We start from the raw sequence: 20,392 nt of genomic DNA on the forward strand, positions 1-20,392 counted from the left end.
ATACTACAATGTGGTAATAGTTTTAAGCAAATCTCCTCATAAGCTGCTTGATAAATACTGATAAAAGACTGTATTGGAGCACTATATGAGGATGAGTTGGAAAAGAATATCATCTTGGTCCAAAATGTAAAAGGGGGGATGATAAAATTTGCAGGGCAGAGCGAAATACTTTTGTGAGTTCTAGTTATAATTAACTACACTTTATTGCTATAAAGAAAAAACAGTTTATCTTTCTGACACTGATGCAAAAGACTATGTTTAAGCGATCTTTGTACTGAGCTTTTATACAGATCAATATCTTGATTGATAATAAAATATCTCTTTATTAGAAAAAATGTTTTGTTCAATAAATATGATCTGTATATATACACATTAAAGATGCCCCCTCCCACAGTTTCTTTTTTATCCCCCTAAAATTTTTGGTCACCTCCCTTACCCTTTTTTCCAATAAAAATTCTTTCCCTTAAGATATGGTCATATCCCAATTCAAATTTCCAATTGAGTTTGCAACCATAATTACCCTTTTAAAAACATCATAAAAAAAGTAGAAAATGACATACATAATCACGGCTAAAATTAATATTCCTTTATCAACATTTAATAGTAACTTCTAAAAATAAACTGACAGCTTATCATCTCAATACAATACAACATCTCTTTCATAATTTAGTAGCAGTGAGAGGGAGGTAATCCAAATATAACATTGTACATAAATTACAATGTTGTGTTTGGATTACCTCCCTTACACTGCTTTATAATTGACTAAAGTAATTGTCCAATTAGGAAACCCTGTTTTCCCCTTTTTTGCACCTAATTCCTAAACAGTTTGAGCCATAACCCCCCCCCCCCCCCCCCCCCCCCCCCCAAAAAAAAAACAAACAAAAAAACATTCTAACCATCCTTTTATGGTATGAAAACTTGTGGTCTTATTTCAGAGATCCATGCACAGTTCCACCAGTTATAGTCTGGAAACTAGAAAAATGCTTATAAGGACCCCTTTTTGCCCCCAATTCCTACACTGTTAGGACCATAATCCCAAAAATCAATCCTAACCTTCCTTTGTAGTTATAAATCACAAATTTCCTAGATTTCCTTTTACTTATACTAAAGTTATGTCCAGACACCAAATGTCTTCTGACAACATGATGACGTGATACAAATATACTACCGCAAAAATGTTTGCAGTCATATGATAAAAAGGGAATGTGTCTATTTGACACAGATGATGCCCTGCTTGCTTGTCATATAATAGTTTTAAAGAGACACAACAGAAGAATGGTAAAAGTGAAGCTACCGAAATTTGAACTTCATCAAAGTTTTGTGGAATAAAGCATTGTGTATAAGTTTCAAAACATTTGGTTGAGCCCATCTTAAGAGAACGGATACAGAAAAATCAGCAATTTTACTGTGTATAAAGGGACATAACTTCAGAACAGTTCAAGTGACGCTACTGAAACTCATATTTGATCTGGGGGTTTTACAATGCCCTACCTAAGATAGTAGAGGGCCTGAGGGGCATTATGTTTTCTGGTCTGCATCTGTTCATCTGTAAGTCTTTCTATTCGTCCGTCCATCTGTCCCGCTTCAGGTTAAAGTTTTTGGTCATGGTAGTTTTTGATGAAGCTGGAGTCAGATCAATATAAACGTAGTACACATGTTCCTTATGATATGATCTTTCTAATTTGACAGCCATTTAGACTTTTGACCCTAATTTCAAGGTCCACTGAACATAGAAAATAAAGTGTGAGTTACAGGTTAAAGTTTTTGGTCAAGTTAGTTTTGATGAAGTTGAAGTCAAATCAACTTGGAACTTAGTACACATGTTCCCTATGGTATGATCTATCTAATCTTAATGCCAAAATAAGATTTTTTATCCCATTTTCATGGTCCATTGAACATAAAAAATGATAGTTTGAGTGGGGCATCCATGTGTTTTGGACACATTCTTGTTTGTGGTAATAAGCATCATGTCTAAGTTTCTTAACATTTAGTTGAGGCAAACAAGTAAGAGAACAGAAACTGAAATTCAGCAATTTTTCCATCTATAAAAGGAGCATAACTATAGAACAGTGACACCACCAAAATTCATAGACTTTGACACTATTTGATTACCTTATTTTCCTTAAAATGCAAAAATGGAAATTATATCAGAATCACAAGGAAATCAAAAAATTACACAAAATAGTTTTTATTGCAACATAATTAAAATGGATGTTATGACACAATGTTACAATTTAGGTCCATAATATTTATATGACAGTCATCTTATGATTGAAAAGAAATTTCACAGCTTTTCATTAATACAATATTAACAATTCAGTAAATGGTATGAATACACTTTTTCTATAAAGTTTGAAAAAGTGATACTTATAACATAGAAACACATGGCAGATATGCATAGTAACTATTTAATAGTAACTATAAATTTCAGAGAAGAAATAAATAAAATCAAGATCAGATGAAGACATTCTATAATTCACCAAATTTTTAAATATGATGAATGCAACTTGACAAACAAACTGGGGTTTAAAAAATAAACATATCTAATTAAAATTCACATTGCTAACCTGTGCTGATAAGAATCATAATCAAATGAAATATTACAGTACATACATGTACATGAAAGGTTTTGTAATTTTGACAGCACTTATTGGTCAAAATGTTTTACATATTTTAGTCTGAATTTAATTCAAGATAGCTGATCAACTTTTGAAAAATGTTTGCCTATTGTAAGAAAAAAGATTGATAGTATGTGCAAAGTGTAGTGTTATAGAATATATTCTAATGAACCAATTCTAAAGATTGACTCTCTTTCCTTGAAAGGTCAAAAGGATTAAACACTTATAGTTAACAAGATCACTACTTCACTAAATTATGAAGTTGACATGCAAACTTCCATCATAATTACATTTTATAATAGTTTCACAACAAGGTATATTTACCATAATTGAAATGTTTCCAATAGTCATTGTGCTCCATCTACATATATTCTAATAAACAGCAAAATTCAAATAAACTTTTTTAAATATATGTTTATCTCTTTTCTTAATCAAAGGGATAGAAATCACTGATGGAAAGATTGGAAGAGTTGTGCGCTTAATTTGAAATCATAATCACATCTTCCATACAATGTTATATCAAACAAAAATATTTTTATCATTTATATGTAAAAAAAAATATAACAAACAATACCTATAAAAAATGTGGCAATTAATACAACTACCAACAATGTTGATCCCAAATTGCCACTGATTGTACAATAATATAAGGATAATGATTATGCAGTGATTTAATCATTGCAAGTTAATTTCTGCTGTGATTCCTTGTTTTAAAAAAAATGAATCCAACTTTTGTTGATCAGGAATGTCCTATGGAACAAACTGAAGAGAAATGGTGAATTAAGTTTCCACATCCCATGTCAGAATCTTTCATAATAAGGACCAATACAGACTATTATACAGTCATATCATGCAATATTGACTGCCAATCATGTCTAAGTTCTTTAAAATCTGACAAAGTCAAAGTTGACACTAGTAATCTACATCATTTGTCCTTCGCTGTTACACAAAAAAGGTTGATTTTCATAGCGCGCAAAAGTCACTAAAGCCACTCAAAATCCTAGCTAAAACCCTGCTGTTATTTTAAATTCACACTTAAACCCTGCTTTTATTTTAAATTCACATAACTAATGAGCTATTTGAGGTGAAAAATTAAAATTTGCTGAAGACATCATAAAATAGTTTTGTATTACAAATATTGTACTTTCAACCATGTAGAATTTGAACTTGAACGTAGTATTGCTGGTAATATAGGGACTCAAGGAGACACTTGTTAATTTAAATTAAAAACGTGAAACTTTTCTACACAATTCTTTCATTTAAAATGTGTTACCATGAAATTCTATTTCAATAAGTATTTTATTATTCATTATCAAGATAATAATTTAATAATACACATTATTGTATAGCAATATAATATTTCCCACAGAATGTAACCAAAAGTTAGCGTGCAATAAATTCTAATATTGCACTAGTGCAATAAATCTTCAAAATTCATGACGTCATCAACGTTTAAATCTTAGATTTAACCAATTTATACTTTCAAATATTATATTGCTATACAATAAAAGGGTTATTGCATGAATATTGGGGAACATTGTCCCTCGTAGAACATATATTGCACTCGCAAGCTCGTGCAATATAAAATTCTACTCGGGACAATATTCCCCAATATTCATGCAATAACCCTATAATATTCATATGATTATTCAATACAGCTGCATTATTGACCAAATTGTATTATCTTAACAATTTGTTCTCTTATAAATCTACAAATGTATGTCATTATCAAAGATACACTCTGAGTTGGACAAAATAATTGAATGTTTAGACAATGATTTAAAACCATGTTTACCAATTTCACACATTCACACATGAATGGAGCACTATTTTTTATATACAATATTTACAATGCTGATAACTAATCTATGCTATTGTTTCTTAAAACCCTTCAAAATAGGATATATATTGTCAAATGCTTCATAGATTTCTTCTCTCACTTTTGCACCTGCAAAATAAATTCAACTGTTAAAATTGAATTCTTAAATAATATAAACAGATTCAATGCACTTCAAATATGATGTATCATGCATGACACTAAAAAAATATATAATTGATCTTTGAAATTATTACCAGAGACGTAAAAAGGTCTTCAACTTTCTCTTTTTTCTACTGGCACTGCTATATTTTAGTTCAAGATTGTAACTTCCTTTCCTAGAATGTAGCTTTTATTAGTAGGCCAAGTTAACCTTCATGTAACACATTGATGAAGCCTGACACTATAATGAGCATTAAAGAAGTGAAATATTTTTTAGTGTTTTTGCTATGTTTTTCTTGATATTTGTCTTCAGTACTTTTATAATGTCTTCATTCACATCCTTTTCCATTAAAACTAATATGCCAGAATATTTGAAAGTTAAGCAGATTTGTTTGAGTATTCAAGAATTACCAGTAAAAATTATACACTATATGACTGCAGTATGGGTTTTTTCTCATTGTTGAGGGCTGTACAGTGACTATTAGTTGTTAACTTCTATGTATTTTTGTCTCTGGTGGAGAGTTGTATAACTGGCAATCATACCACATTTTCTTCTTTTATATATGTAACAGTAAACATCAATCATTTGATATATTGATGGTACAGTTACAGTTTGTATGCTGATATGATTCCATATATAATACATGTTACTGTAGTGTATTATAAATTTAAATGTTAAAATACCTGTAAGCACAACTTTTCCTGAGACAAATATTAACAACACAATCCTTGGCTTGACCATTCTGTAAATTAACCCTGGAAACAATTCTGGTTCATAACTGTAAAATATATTGAAGGTTGTTAGCAGATGTGAGTACATTTGTCTACCTTGCGTACAATGATAATCATATATTAGACTTAATTTAACTTGTGTACTCTATATGTATTTTAAGTTTTATATATATGGGACAACATCCCTAATGCGCCTTGAAATGAGGAACTCAAAAGTCATGTGTAAAGAAAAAATCTCTGTGTAGTGATATTGGACATGTTTCTATTTTTAACAAATGACTGAACTTAATTATTTGTGGTGATTAAGAAAGTAGAGGAACATAGAATAAATGTGTAAAAACTATGGAGCTATTGAATGTGTTCAAAGTATTAAATTTTCAAAGAACTTATTGTGTTAAAAAGGGGATATTTTACCACAAGGAGCCGCATCACAAAAGGATGTTCGGGGTTTGCTAATTTACGGAAAAAGTAATCTCACTTCGTACCCCGAAAATTTAACCACATATGTGAAAATGTCACAGCTTCGAAACGAGCTATCATACATATCCAAGTTTACGATATGGACTGAGCTACAGGAAAAAACGTTACCATTATCGCCTATGGAAAAACAATTAAAGATATTGAGCCATATGTAAGACTCAGATCGACGTCCGGTCTCTAATCGACGTCCGTTCCTCAAATCGATGTCCAAATGATACGTCACAATAAAATAACATTCCAAATCGACGGCTAATTTTATGCCTGTCTAATCGACGTCCATTTTTTTGGCATTTTCTAATCGACGTCCGATTTTGAGCTTCTCTAATCAACGTCCGTTCTGGACACAGAATACAAAACTAAACTGAACCGAAAGCAGCTGAAACATTTAGACCTTCAAACATATCATATTATGTGAGAGTAAGACAAATAAGATCTAGCAGAAAAAACTAAGTTCAGTTATAAGTAAAATACGGAATAAATCAGAAATGTGTGCGTTTTTTTAAAATTATTATACTAGACTAAGTATGTAAACAGGTTGTGATTTCAATTTTATAAAGATTGGTATGATTTTGAAAGGGACAACTATACACCAGAGTTTAAATAAAACGGATGTGAGCAATTATAAACCCTATGGCTTTCAAAATGATAAAAACCCATACCGCAAAGGCTTTAAAAGGCCATGACACAAATAATGTAAACAGTTCAAATAAGAAAATTAACGGTCTTATTTATTTAAAACAATTCAGAAAAACAAATATGACAGACATAAACCATGGAAACCAATGTACTGCAGGCCCATACAGAATATGTCGGGGGTTACACATGTGTGTGAGCACTTAACCTAGAACAGTGGTTTAAAAGCATAGCATAACACATAATGCCAATTATCTTGCGTTTACGTTTCACTGCAGGTGTAAAACTCAGAAATTTGTTAAAATAAAAACCCGAATTATTATACTCTCAAAACACTTGGCTGTGCTTCTTTATTTTCAATTTGTCTATTGATGAAAACTGAATAAAGCTCCTACATGTTGTTTGGGTTTCTTTGTCGTTGGGTTGCATCACTAATTTCCTACATTTACATGCATGTAATTTATTATTATGAATAGGAAGGACATACGTTCCTTGATGTGGATCAATTGGATTAACTTTATATCAAGAAAAACTTTAATATGCATGATACCTATTTTGGATTGAAAAATAAAGTATGTACATGTATAAGTGTAAACAATTGATATAAAAAGAAGATGTGGTATGATTGCCAATGAGACAACTCTCCAAAACTATAGGTCACCATACGGCCTTCAACAATGCGCAAAGCCCATACTGCATACTCAGATATAAAAGGCCCTGAAATGACAGTGTAAAACAATTCAAGCGAATAAACTAACAGCTTGATCTGTGACCAATAATTCATTAATTATTGATATTGAACATTGATTTAAGACAACAATCAATCGAGTATAGGTTTGGCAAGTAATGCCGTCACATTGGACGTAGATTAGAGTAACGAAATATTGGACGTCGATTAGAGTATCAAAATATTGGACGTCGATTTGAGAATGTGACGTCAGATTTGGACATCGATTTGTAAAACGGACGTCGATTTGAGAATGTGACGTCAGATTTGGACATCGATTTGTAAAACGGACGTCGATTTGAGGAACGGACGTCGATCACAGGCCGGACGTCGATTTGAGTCTAACATATATAGCTATTAGCTAGAAAAAGGAAACAAAACTATGAATACATTTTTCTGATAGGACAACATATGTTCCTGTAAGAAAACAGAAATTAGATGATCTAATGATAACAAATACTTTGTCACACTTATCGAAAATCAACCTGTTAAACAATAATGTTGGTGGTCAAAGTTGAACTTGACCTGTATTTTATAGTTTATGACATTTTGTACAAATCAAATTAGGTTTCTTATTGTTCTGAAATCATCGTTGGATTCAAATGCTTTAATTATATGTTTAAGGAGGTACCTAACACTACAGGGAGATAACTCTGTAAAATCAGCTAAATGTTTTAATTACATTGTGTTGTTAAGGGAATATTAAGCTTCTCAATGTTCAAAATTAGTGTTTGTCAAACTGCTATATAACCAGTGTAATTTTTCTGATAAAACGGTTGGTTCAAATTTTAAAAATTTTATAAGTTTTTGTCAAAGGGTCAAAGTAAATAGTATGTAAAAATTTTAGGAAAATTAAACGAACCAAATTAATTTTAGTGAAGGTGTTGGGTACCACCTTAAGTGTATGTGAAATCAGATTTGATGGTATGGAACAAAGTGAGCTCTTTTCCTTTGAAAATACAGATCTCATTCTTGTAATCATGATGTCAATGATGATACAGTTCGGTAGAAACCATTTTAAAAGCTTACATCCATGATTTTTTAGCATTGGCAAATCTATTTTGCTTCATTTGACCTATTATTAACTTCAACATTTAATCTGTCACTATATGCAGTCAATGACTCTTAAATGGCCTACATGAACATTTAATATAGAAACAAGTTAGAAAGTTACCTTGAGAACTGTCCATGTGTCAGTACTAAACCTTCCAATCTTATTGGAAACTTCACATCACAGCTTCCAACCATATTCTGGATTTTAAAGTCAAGAAATTTTGCCTACAAAGAATTAAGATATTTAATGTAAATTGCTGCCATTCATCATTTTTTTTTTAATAGTCCACTGTAATGAAAACTAATCATGGAGGAGTTTACAGCCGGTATTCAAATATTTGTTAAAACTACCTTAACCAAAGCCTCAACCTGAAGCAAGACATACAGATGAACAGACAGAAAAACATAATGCCCCAAAGTGGGGCATAAAAAAGGATATATATTCAATTGATCAAATAATCAACAAATATTTTGCAGTCTACCTATTAACTTATGATTAAAACAACAAAGCAATTTATTTGTTTGTTGAATACATATATATACATGTATGGTCACAATACAAATGAATTCATGTCAATTTCATATTGTTTTTGCAAAATAAAAGAAAAGCTAATATTTTCTGTTTTAATGATTTCTTATATCAACTGTAATAGATATAACACAATTTTTCACTTTCTTAAAGATAAACCATGGAAAACTTTATATAAAAAAAAACAACAAAAAAAACTCAGTTTTATGACAAGATATATAACACAATATGACCTCCATTTTCCCCAAAACATTTAAAGTTTGATTATTTATAAGACCATTATGCATATCGGTGCACTTACAGCAAATCCAAGTTTCTGTACTATTCTTGCATACTTTCTGGCTGCTAATTTTGCCTGATCTTCGCTATATAAGAAAAACAAAACAATATAAATAAGACTACACAGTATCTACATCATGAAATGTTTTCACATATGAATCAGTTATCTGACATTAAAAATGAAATGAGGTCATTCACAATCAGTTCTAAAAAAAAGTTTTTTTTTATTCATAAAGTAAATTAAATGATTCAATAAAAAATGTTGCTCCTATATCCTCAAATAAAGCAGTATAAATAGCACTTGATTTTTTTATATATGTACCTTGGAGTTTTAAGAGAACATTTGATATTCCTACTATATAAAAGTTTACTAACTCTGTGAATTAATAGCAGTGAAGCATGAAACATATAAGTTTAAGTGCCAAACAACTGATGAGAGAAAACTATCCTCCTTTAATTCCATTAATATACCAATTTGTATGATTGTAGATCAGGTAGTATCAGAGGACTGATATAAGATGCAATAGTTGACCAAATTTTGATGGAACACTGTTACAATGTTCATTCTTATACTTGCCTCCTAACTGTCCTTACAACATATCATATAGGACACTTAGTTTCTGCCAAAAACAAAGATGTTTAATCCTGATCAATTTAACAAATTACTGTTTCGTGTCAGAGTTCACTTTGGTGTCTTTTTTTATGGTTTGTGCTTATGCAATGTAAATTTCAGGCTGAACACCATAGTCATACATGTTAGAAACATATACATGTAAAATATAAATTGTATTTGCTACTAAACAGGAGAAATGCTCAGCAATTTCAGAAAGTCTAAATGTTCTTTCTATTTCTAAACCTGCTCCAAATAAATTTCATATTTTTCTACAATGTTCCAATATGGTATAAATATATCATTGTTTATATTCACAAATTGAAATAGGAATTTATATTTTATGAACTGTTCAGAGATTTCTTATATGTATATAGACAAATGTATTTTGATGAGACATTCATCAGTGGGAATAATTGCGTACTACTGAAGTGGGAATTTTGTATATTGCTTTTGAGCTTTTCTCATCACTTGGCGTCTGGCGTCATCCTGCGTCCGTCGTCATTAACTTTTACAAAAATCTTCTCCTCTGAAACTGCTGGGCCAAATTTAACCAAACATTGCCATAATCATTATAAGGGTATCTAGTTTAAAAATTGTGTCCCGTGACCCGCCTAACCAACCAAGATGGCCGCCATGGCTAAAAATAGAACATAGGTATAAAATGCAGTTTTTGGCTTATAACTCAAAAACCAAAGCATTTAGAGCAAATCTGACATGGGGCATAATTGTTAAACAGGTCAAGATCTATCTGCCCTGGAATTTTACAGATGAATTGGACATTCTGTTGTTAGGTTTCTGCTCCTGAATTGGTAATTTTAAGGAAATTTTGCTGTTTTTGGTTATTATCTTTAATATTATTATAGATAGAGATAAACTGTAAACAGCAATAATGTTCAGCAAAGTAAGATTTACAAAAAAGTCAACATGACCAAAATGTTCAACTGACCCCCCTAAGGAGTTATTGCCCTTTATAGTCAATTTTAAACAATTTTCATAAAATTTGTAAATTTTTACTACTGGTAACATTTTTCACAGAAACTACTGGGCCAAGTTCACAACTTCTTCAAGATAGTGATAATTGTACACAGCAAGAATGTTCATTAAAGTAAGATCCACAAAGACATCACCATCACCAAAAACACAATTTTGTCATGAATCCATCTGTGTCCTTTGTTGAATATTCACATAGACCAAGGTGAGCGACACAGGCTCTTTAGAGCCTCTAGTTATTAATGTCACAATTGTTGTCTGTTATGTTTTATTTTTGCTTTGTTTTGTATATGTTTTTTATATGTGTTCATGTGTTTTAGCGATGATCCTTTGGTACTGGATTTTATACTGAATTTATGCATATGATTACGAATTAGTTAGTAAGTTAGTTACTTTGAATAATGTTAAGTTACTCAACATATTTATTTACCTTTTGGCACCTGTACACACCATTTTTCCAGAGCTAAAAATTAAAGCTGTAGTCCTAGGATCTCTTATTCTCATAATAACAGCGGCAAATCGTTTGGGATTATATTCTGCATTTCTTGCATGTAAAGCTATTTTTTTTAAATCGAGTTTACAGCCCAGATTAACAGTACAGACAATGTTTCTGAAAGAAAACAGTTGGTTTGAGAATTAACCTGCACTCTTTATAATACATGTATACATTTTGTACAGGATTTTCCTTTAAACATTCTTAGTGTATTTTCATAAATATTTCCATATTGATTTTTTAATGTAATTATTAAAGTACATGTATTACATGTAATTTACAGACTGTAACAGTGGAAATATAAAATGTGTTACATCATTTGCTGTGTGGATTTCTGAGATAAAGAAATAGTCATGAAAAGTAAATGCAAATAAAAGAAGTCACACATTTTGTATTTTGAAATATGGTAGAAAAGCTGAGTGTAGTATGCATCTATCTATCACATTTGTTAATGAAAAATGAGCCTGTACTCTTAACAAACTTAACCACAGTAAATGATATCTTAATTGTAAAGCAGCTTACTGAAGTTGAGGTTTTAAAGGCATAGTTCCCATGCCCTCTGATGCTGGGGTAGCTGGAGATATAGGTGTCATCGGCCCTCCTGGATTAGGAGTTGGTGGATACAAACTAGCTGTGTTTGATGGTGGCATCACTGGATTTGGAGTAGAACCAAGACCAAAACTACTCATTGCTGGTGACATCATTGGACTCTGAAATTAATATAAATCAAATTTATGTAATAATTTTTCTGTGGTTTTCAGCCAACAGATAAAACTTTGACATGGTTTTACAGATATTTTGTACATTGTTTTAGTGTCTACCATGTCTACTCATTTTTCCTTACATGTTTTTGAGTGGATTTCAATAATGACTATTTAGTTTTGTATTTGTAGATTGAGAAAGAAAAACCTAATATATAAATCATACTTGGAGTCAAAAAATTATAGGCTGATTGCCTATCTTTGTTTACATAAATAACTAGATATCATTGAGATTGGAGCCATCTCTGTGGGCCCCGCTGTCAATAACGTGGGGTAAACAAGTTGTATGGATAATCTGATATGAAGCATTATTTGAAGTTATAACATAGTCTCACATGTGATTTTAATCTAAGATTTTAAGTTAAAACTGATAAATATTCTTAACTTACTTTCATAGTATAATAGTGATATGACTGCATGATGTGAACTCATTGTTGACTACTCTAAGGTGACTTCTGGATATATGGATTGATATTTGAACAAAATGTTTAAAGGTGCTGCCCAATTGATATTTGTCACATATTTTTAGAATTATGCCTTCAATATATTATGACCCACCAAGTATAAAGTATGAAATATTTACGGTTCTCGAGAGGTAGAGCAGACACAATTTGTTAAGAACAATGAACGGATGGACAGACCGACAGACTGACCTTTGACCTAGGATGCATACATTATGACACATTCTCTGGTGTTGGTTAATATATATGTTAAGTTGAAAATGTTTGTCAGGTATAAAGTATGAAATAATAACAGCTGTCCTCTCAAAATATAGTGTGGATCAAATTTGTTAGCGATGGACAGACCAACAGACAGACAGACCTTTGACCTAGGAAGTGGTACATACATCATGACACACCCTCTGGTGTTGGTTAAAATTGATGTCAAGTATAAACTTTGAAATCATAAGGGTTCTCAAGATATAAAGCGGACACGGTCTTCACCACAGGACACAGGGTTGTCAACTGAAACTTAAGTTTTTGACCTTGACCTTTGACCTAGGAAGTTGTACATACATCATGACACACCCTCTGGTGTTGGTTAAAATGGATGTCAAGTATAAACTTTGAAATCATAACGGTTATCTAGATATGGAGCGGACACGATCTTTACCACAGGACACAGGGTTGTAAACTGAAACCAAAAATTTTGACCTTGACCTTTGACCTAGGAAGTTGTATATACATCATGACACACCCTCTGGTGGTGGTTAATAATCATGTTAAGTATTAAGTATAAAATCATAACGGTTATCTAGATATGGAGCGGACAGGATCTTCACCACAGGACACAGGGTTGTCAACTGAAACCAAAGTTTTTTACCTTGACCTTTGACCTAGGAAGTTGTACATACATCATGACAAACCCTCTGTTGTTGGTTAATAATCATGTTAAGTATTAAGTATAAAATCATAACGGTTATCTAGATATGGAGCGGACACGATCTTCACCAAAGGACACAGGGTTGTCAACTGAAATCAAAGTTTTTGACCTTGACCTTTGACCTATAAAGTTGTACATACATGTACATTATGACACACCCTCTGGTGTTGGTTAAAATGGATGTCAAGTATAAACTTTGAAATCATAAGGGTTCTCAAGATATAGACAGACACGGTCTTCACCAAAGGACACAGGGTTGTCAATTGAAACTTAAGTTTTTGACCTTGACCTTTGACCTAGGAAGTTGTACATACATCATGACACACCCTCTGGTGATGGTTAAAATGGATTTCAAGTATAAACTTTGAAATCATAATGGTTCTCAAGATATAGAGCGGACACTAAAGTGGGACAGACGGACGGACAGACGGACAGACAGACGGACGGATGGACTGATCACTATAGGGCGACCCGCCCTAATGAAGTCATAAATAAAACTCCTATAAGCATGATAAGGACCATCGTAACATACATTTATAAATTTTATTACAGCAGTCAGTCATAAGAAAACTCATAATTGTTCAAAAGACTTTGCATTATTTGGCAATACTAAGACTGTATACATTTGTATTGCTAATTTGGAATCTGCGACTCTTGAACCTTTGACATCATACAATAATCACTTTCCCTTTGATGTGTAAAGATATTGTCTCTTGTAATTTGCAGGAAGCCATGTGATGTCCGTTAAAGGCAGACAAACAGTAATATGATGTATTATTTATTGGTAAAAAAAATTACCTGAATTGACTGCATTGGCGACTGCATTGACTGCATAGGCTGTGGAGTCAAGCCAGTGCCATACGAGGCAAAATTCCCTTGATTTGGATCCATATTTTTTACTTTTTAGCTAATCTTATAATTTTCTGTTCGCTACCAACTGAAAAGTGGTGTTGGTTGTGTTAAGGCGGTGGAATAGTTCACCCAATTGGCATTGCACCATACACACTCATTTTTAAAATTTTATTTTTTTACGTGAATTTTAATCGATACAAATGGTTAGTTCATATAACAGGTAAGAGTTCTTGTTGTCTGAAAAATTTAGAGGGAAACTATGTGCAGTTCAATTAGGCCATGGAACATCACGCTGTCGGTCTTTAGTCCTAGAAGTAGTAAATAATGAAAACAGTGAGCCGCGGAAACTGTCGCCTATGTTCACAAGAAAAAATCAATCGCTTAGAACATCACGAAAAATGTGAGGACATAAAGTACTAAGACTACAAAATCGCCACATACAGTGTTCGCCCTTAATAAAAACCGAGAGCAGCATCATATTCGTTTTTACTTCTTAAAATCAGTGAACACATTCACAACTTCAATATGTGTACAAACATTCGTTTAAGGGGGTTCGCGGGTCTAAATCATTTATATAGGATTTCTCTATATTTTTCTATAAATGAACTTCATCTTATAGTTAATAGAAAAATAGAATAAAAGAGTGGGGTCACCGTTCATTTGCGCTCACAATCTGCCTTCGAAAGAAGCATACATTTTTGTAAAAGTGTTTTTTTTCTGTTGAAGTAATAGGAGAAAAAAAGTTAATATCGAAATAAAAAAAGAAATTTATTACAGAAATCGCTCAAATTTTACAATAATTTAGTTTAAGTACAGCTTTTATGGAAATTATATTAAAAAATATAGGTCACCGATGAGTTGAAAAAGATATTTCTATTTTAAAGCCAAAAAATGGCATTTTTCCACCAAAGGGAGATAATTTGGAACTTTTTCAATGATGTATACATTTTAAAAGTTATCTGGGGCTAACACGAATTGATTGTTTTGAATGATTTTTGTACCATATTATAAAGTAACCAAATACAAAAGGTAACAAATAAAATTTGTAATGAAAAACAAATGTTTATTTTTTTCATAAATTTGTATACCCTCGAGCCTCCTTAAGTGAAACGGAAATCAAGTTGGTTCAATAATCAACATTCAGCTGTACATTCATTTTTATTTTTATTTTGTAGCATTCATTTTCAACACTCAACATTTGATTTCAACATTCCACATTCGATTTCAACATTCAAAATTCGATTTCAACATCAACTTTCAAATTATTATTAATTTTTTTTTTTAACTTTTTTTAAAAACTTTTTTTTTCAACATTCGCTTTCAACATTCAACAATCATTCGTTTTCAAAATTCAACATCACTATATGAAAATTGCATGCAAAAGAAAACACGACTATATTAAACAACTTCTCAATAAAACTTGTGCTGCCGAAAAAATGTATTGGCTTTTAAACCGGAACAGCACGTCTTACATGATATCTACATCTACATAATACTTCGTCTTTTCAGTATGTTGAAGCAGAGACATATAATACATTGTATTATATGTCTCTGGTTGAAGATTACAAGAAGGCATTGATATTGATGCACAATTATTGTAGCAGTCTAAAGCCGACATTAATTGAACGTGGGAACACTCATAATTGAGTATAATTACTCACAGAGAGCATATTGGTTCAGCCATTACATGGACCGAGAAAGAGATGGATGACAAAATTTCAGTCGAGGGTTGGTATTTTTTATGGAATACACAAGTTATACAAATGGATACTAACACTACCACACCCTTATATGTCTATCAAAAAATTATGGATAATGAAGACAGATATGCTCTTGCACTAATGACATAACTAATTAGATAATACTAGTCCAGTCATTCTAGCCAAAATATGACTAAACCTCAAACTAATTGCAACAGGAACAGTCATGTTGGTGACCTTCGGCTGTCGTTTTTTTTTATGGTCGGGTTGTTGTCTCTTTGCCATGATACATTCCCCGTTTCCATTCTCAATTTTATGACATATCCCCACTTTATAAGTGTATAATGTTCAATGTTCTAATCAACTCAAGTATTCAAATCATGTTAATGTTAAGTCATGATTGTAAGTTTTGTAGTCTGTAATAAAACTAATTATTCTGCCCATATACACGTGTAGATATGTTTCCTAGTACGGGCATTGTGATTAAAATTGTTTGTTTTTGTATTTATTACATACTGCTATGTGGAGACTTGAATCACTTGGAAACATGATCCACTATAACGATATTCTTTGCAGAAATGAACCAAAGGAAAAACACTTGATTCATAGCACATTGCCTTTCAAAGCCAATAGCAACAGAAAACTGGTAAGTAAAGCCAATCAACATCAGTCATTGCGAGGACGGCAAAACGAAAAAAAAAAACAATCTAAAAATATCAAATAACCATATCCAATGGAGATCAATGGAGTAAACAAAATACATAAAAAAAGAACTGTCATATTCCTGATTTGGTACATGCATTTTCAAATGTAGAAAATGGTGGATTAAACCTGATTTTATAGCGCTAAACCTCTCACCTTGATGACAGTCTTATCAAATTCCGTTATATTTACAATGATGCGTGAACTAAACAGACATAATAAATAAAATAGTCAAAATATGGGTACAGCAGTCTGTAATCAGACTTTAATTTTATAAAAATTGTATGTCTGCCCTGACGGTGTTTTCTTATTGAGTAATAAGAGTAAATGATGCTGTAAAATGGACATAATCGATATTAACAAAGGATTGTAATCTGGCATCCTTCTCTAAGGGTCGGATCATAACGAGGAGAAGGGGACACTGTTAAGGCTAGCCAAGATGTAGAAAAGAGAAAAAAACGAAAATATACGAAAGTTGTTCAAAGCTCCTACAAGTTGAAGTTATAGGATTACACGAATTACATAAACCCTGGCTATAATCAGTAGGGAGTTATCCAGTATAGAGTTTGGTATGATCCGTTTTGGACCAACTTTACGGTATAGAGGATTCTCTTCTTGGACCTATGCAATGTAAAACCTGTTAAATTGATTTCATTTTGTCGTCGAATGTGTAGAATTTGAGTCTTTTAATCCGATACAAACCAATGGTTGCAATTCTTGAATTTTGAAACTTGTTGGCTTTCATTCATAAGCTTTTCTTTTTCTTGTAGGAAAAGGAATATTTTTTTTTCTTCAGTGTAAAGAGCTTATACTTATACCACGTCACCTCACCTATCCTCTTCATGCCGGTCGGCATTTAAGGTTAAGGCCCTAAACTTATACCACTCAATGTATATTCTGCTTTTGTAACTGAAATGCATTTTCGTATCGATGAAATAATAACGGTTTGATATTTGCTATTACATATATTTCGAATTTTGCATGCGACTATTTCTCTCTGTGTATGTTATGTTATCTTGCTTATCAGACAAGGATGTCCGTTCAAACTACAGTTAAATAAGATAACAAATGAACTCATCATAGATACCCAGGACTAAATTTTGTATATACGCCAGACGCGCGTTTCGTCTACAAAAGACTCATCAGTGACCCTCGAATCCAAAAAAGTTCATAAGGCCAAATAAAGTACGAAGTTGAAGAGCATTGAGGACCAAAATTCCCCAGTAAAAGTTTTGCCAAATCCAGCTAAGGTAATCTATGCCGGAGGTATTTCAAAAATTCTAAATTTTGTGAGTTGATTTATAAATATAACCATATCAATAGTCACATATAACTTCCAACTAGCTATAGCTAATTGTCATTAAGATACAACCCTCTGTATGGTGGTTTCCATTAATAGCTTGTTTTCATTTTGACATAAGTTAAGTATGATCAAGTCCTGTAGGTTTATTAATAAAATATCAAAGAGCAGTCATTTTTAAAGACTAGCAAACAAAATGTAAAATCTAGCACTGAAGAGCTGAAGATATTAAGTAAGAGCTGCAAAAAATGAAGTAGGCTCAAGATGCAAGACTTAATCAATTGATTCACTGAGGATAGCTGGATACGACTGCAGAGGTTCAATCCTGAAAAGTTGGGGCCAAATTTTATCCCCCCTTTATTTGTTGCTTTTTGCAATACACTATGCTGTTGCAAATTGACTACTCCCTCAAAAAAAATATTCAACACCCTTCCCCCCCCCCTTTTGCACAAAAATATTACTTGAAGAAATTATCTGTTTAATTTCTGAAATCTTGAGAACCCCCTCCCCCATATCTTTTTTTTCAAGATGGTCATAATCTCAATTTAAATTTCCAATGTAGTTTGCAACCATAATTACCCATTTAAATACATCATAAAAGTCTTAAAATAGAAAATGACATACATAATCATGGCTAGAATTATATACCTTAATCAGCAATCTTTAAAAAAGCAAGTTCTAAAAATAAATTGACAGCTCATACAATTGAGAATGGAAATGGGGAATGTGTCAAAGAGACAACAACCCGACCAAATAAAAAAACAACAGCAGAAGGTCACCAACAGGTCTTCAATGTAGCGAGAAATTCACGCACCAGGAGGCGTCCTTCAGCTGGCCCCTAAACAAATATATACTAGTTATACCAGTGATAATGAACGTCATACTAATTTCCAAATTGTACACAAGAAACTAAAATTAAAATAATACAAGACTTACAAAGGCCAGAGGCTCCTGACTTGGGACAGGCGCAAAAATGCGGCGGGGTTAAACATGTTTGTGAGATCTCAACCCTCCCCCTATACCTCTAACCAATGTAGAAAAGTAAACGCATAACAATACGCACATTAAAATTCAGTTCAAGAAAAGTCCGAGTCTGATGTCAGAAGATGTAACCAAAGAAAATAAACAACATGACAATAATACATAAATAACTAGTTGCTTCGCAGGGCGCAGCATTATACGACTGCAGATGTAGAACCCTGAACAGATGGGACAAGTGGGACAGTGGGACAGATGGACGCAACTTTTAAGTTTGATACAGCTTTAAATATGGATTTTGATTAAATAGTTGACACAACATAGGTTTATGTCACATTATGATTTGGACCCTTTGGACCTTAATGTAAACCAATTTGAAAACTGGACCAAAAAATAAGAATCTACATACACAGTTAGATTTGGAATATCAAAGAACCCCATTTATTCAATTTTTGATGAAATCAAACAAAGTTTAATTTTGGACCTTGATTTGGACCAACTTGAAAACTGGGCCAATAATTAAAAATCTAAGTACATTTTTAGATTCAGCATATCAAAGAACCCCAAGGATTCAATTTTTGTCAAAATCAAACAAAGTTTAAGTTTGGACCCTTTGGACCTTAATGTAAACCAATTTGAAAACAGGACAAAAAATTAAGAATCTACATACACAGTTAGATTTGGCATATCAAAGAACCCCAATTATTCAATTTTTGATGAAATCAAACAAAGTTTAATTTTGGACCCTTTGGGCCCCAAATTCCTAAACTGTTGGGACCGAAACTCCCAAAATCAATACCAACCTTCCTTTTATGGTCATAAACCTTGTGTTTAAATTTCATAGATTTCTATTCACTTAAACTAAAGTTATAATGTACTGATTTCAATTCAAATTTCTAATGAAGTTTGCAACAATAACTGCTCATTTAAATACATCATACAATATTAAAATGTAATAAAAGGTGCTTGTTATCACTGAATGGTAAAGATTGTTTTTGATTTATCAGTTGGTAGTAAAAATGAAAATACATTGTATATTGTATAAAACTATGATTAAAGTTGATTCAACTACTATTCTATACAAAGAAAGATAACTCCAATTGAAAAAAAATATTGCTATTTCACAATATTGTGCAATTAGATATTTCTTGCTATTGTGCAATACTGTGCAATTGAAAATTTCTTGCTATTGCACAATACTTAATATGATAATTTTGAATCCTGATTTGGACCAACTTGAAAACTGGGCCCATAATCAAATAATCAAAGTACATGTTCAGATAAAGCATATCAAAGAACCCCAAGAATTTAATTTTTGTTAAAATCAAACTTAGTTTAATTTTGGACCCTTTGGACCTTAATGTAGACCAATTTGAAAACTGGACCAAAAATTAAGAATCTACATACACAGTTAGATTTGGCTTATCAAAGAACCCCATTTATTCAATGAAATCAAACAAATTTTAATTTTGGACCCCAATTTAGACCAACTTGAAAACTGGGCCAATAATTAAAAATCTAAGTTCATTTTTAGATTCAGCATATCAATAAACCCAAAGGATTCAATTTTTGTCAAAATCAAACAAAGTTT

At 32.0% G+C, this 20,392-nt stretch overlaps 1 protein-coding gene across 1 annotated transcript in view; it reads right to left on the reverse strand.

Moving 5' to 3' along the window:
* LOC134712074 (TATA-box-binding protein-like) overlaps positions 1 to 14,502 on the reverse strand; it is a 32,398-nt gene extending 17,896 nt beyond the window's left edge. The window contains exons 1-7 of the mRNA XM_063573215.1: positions 14,068 to 14,502; positions 11,648 to 11,835; positions 11,063 to 11,242; positions 9,052 to 9,115; positions 8,343 to 8,446; positions 5,281 to 5,375; positions 4,559 to 4,566 (exon numbers count right to left, since the gene is read on the reverse strand). Coding sequence (XP_063429285.1) covers positions 4,559 to 4,566; positions 5,281 to 5,375; positions 8,343 to 8,446; positions 9,052 to 9,115; positions 11,063 to 11,242; positions 11,648 to 11,835; positions 14,068 to 14,160 — 732 coding nt within the window. The 5' untranslated portion in view covers positions 14,161 to 14,502. The remainder of the gene's footprint in view (positions 1 to 4,558; positions 4,567 to 5,280; positions 5,376 to 8,342; positions 8,447 to 9,051; positions 9,116 to 11,062; positions 11,243 to 11,647; positions 11,836 to 14,067) is intronic.
* Between the last annotated feature and the right edge of the window lie 5,890 nt (positions 14,503 to 20,392).

This window comes from Mytilus trossulus, chromosome 3 (genome assembly GCF_036588685.1).
Source record: "Mytilus trossulus isolate FHL-02 chromosome 3, PNRI_Mtr1.1.1.hap1, whole genome shotgun sequence".
NCBI lineage: Eukaryota > Metazoa > Mollusca > Bivalvia > Mytilida > Mytilidae > Mytilus > Mytilus trossulus.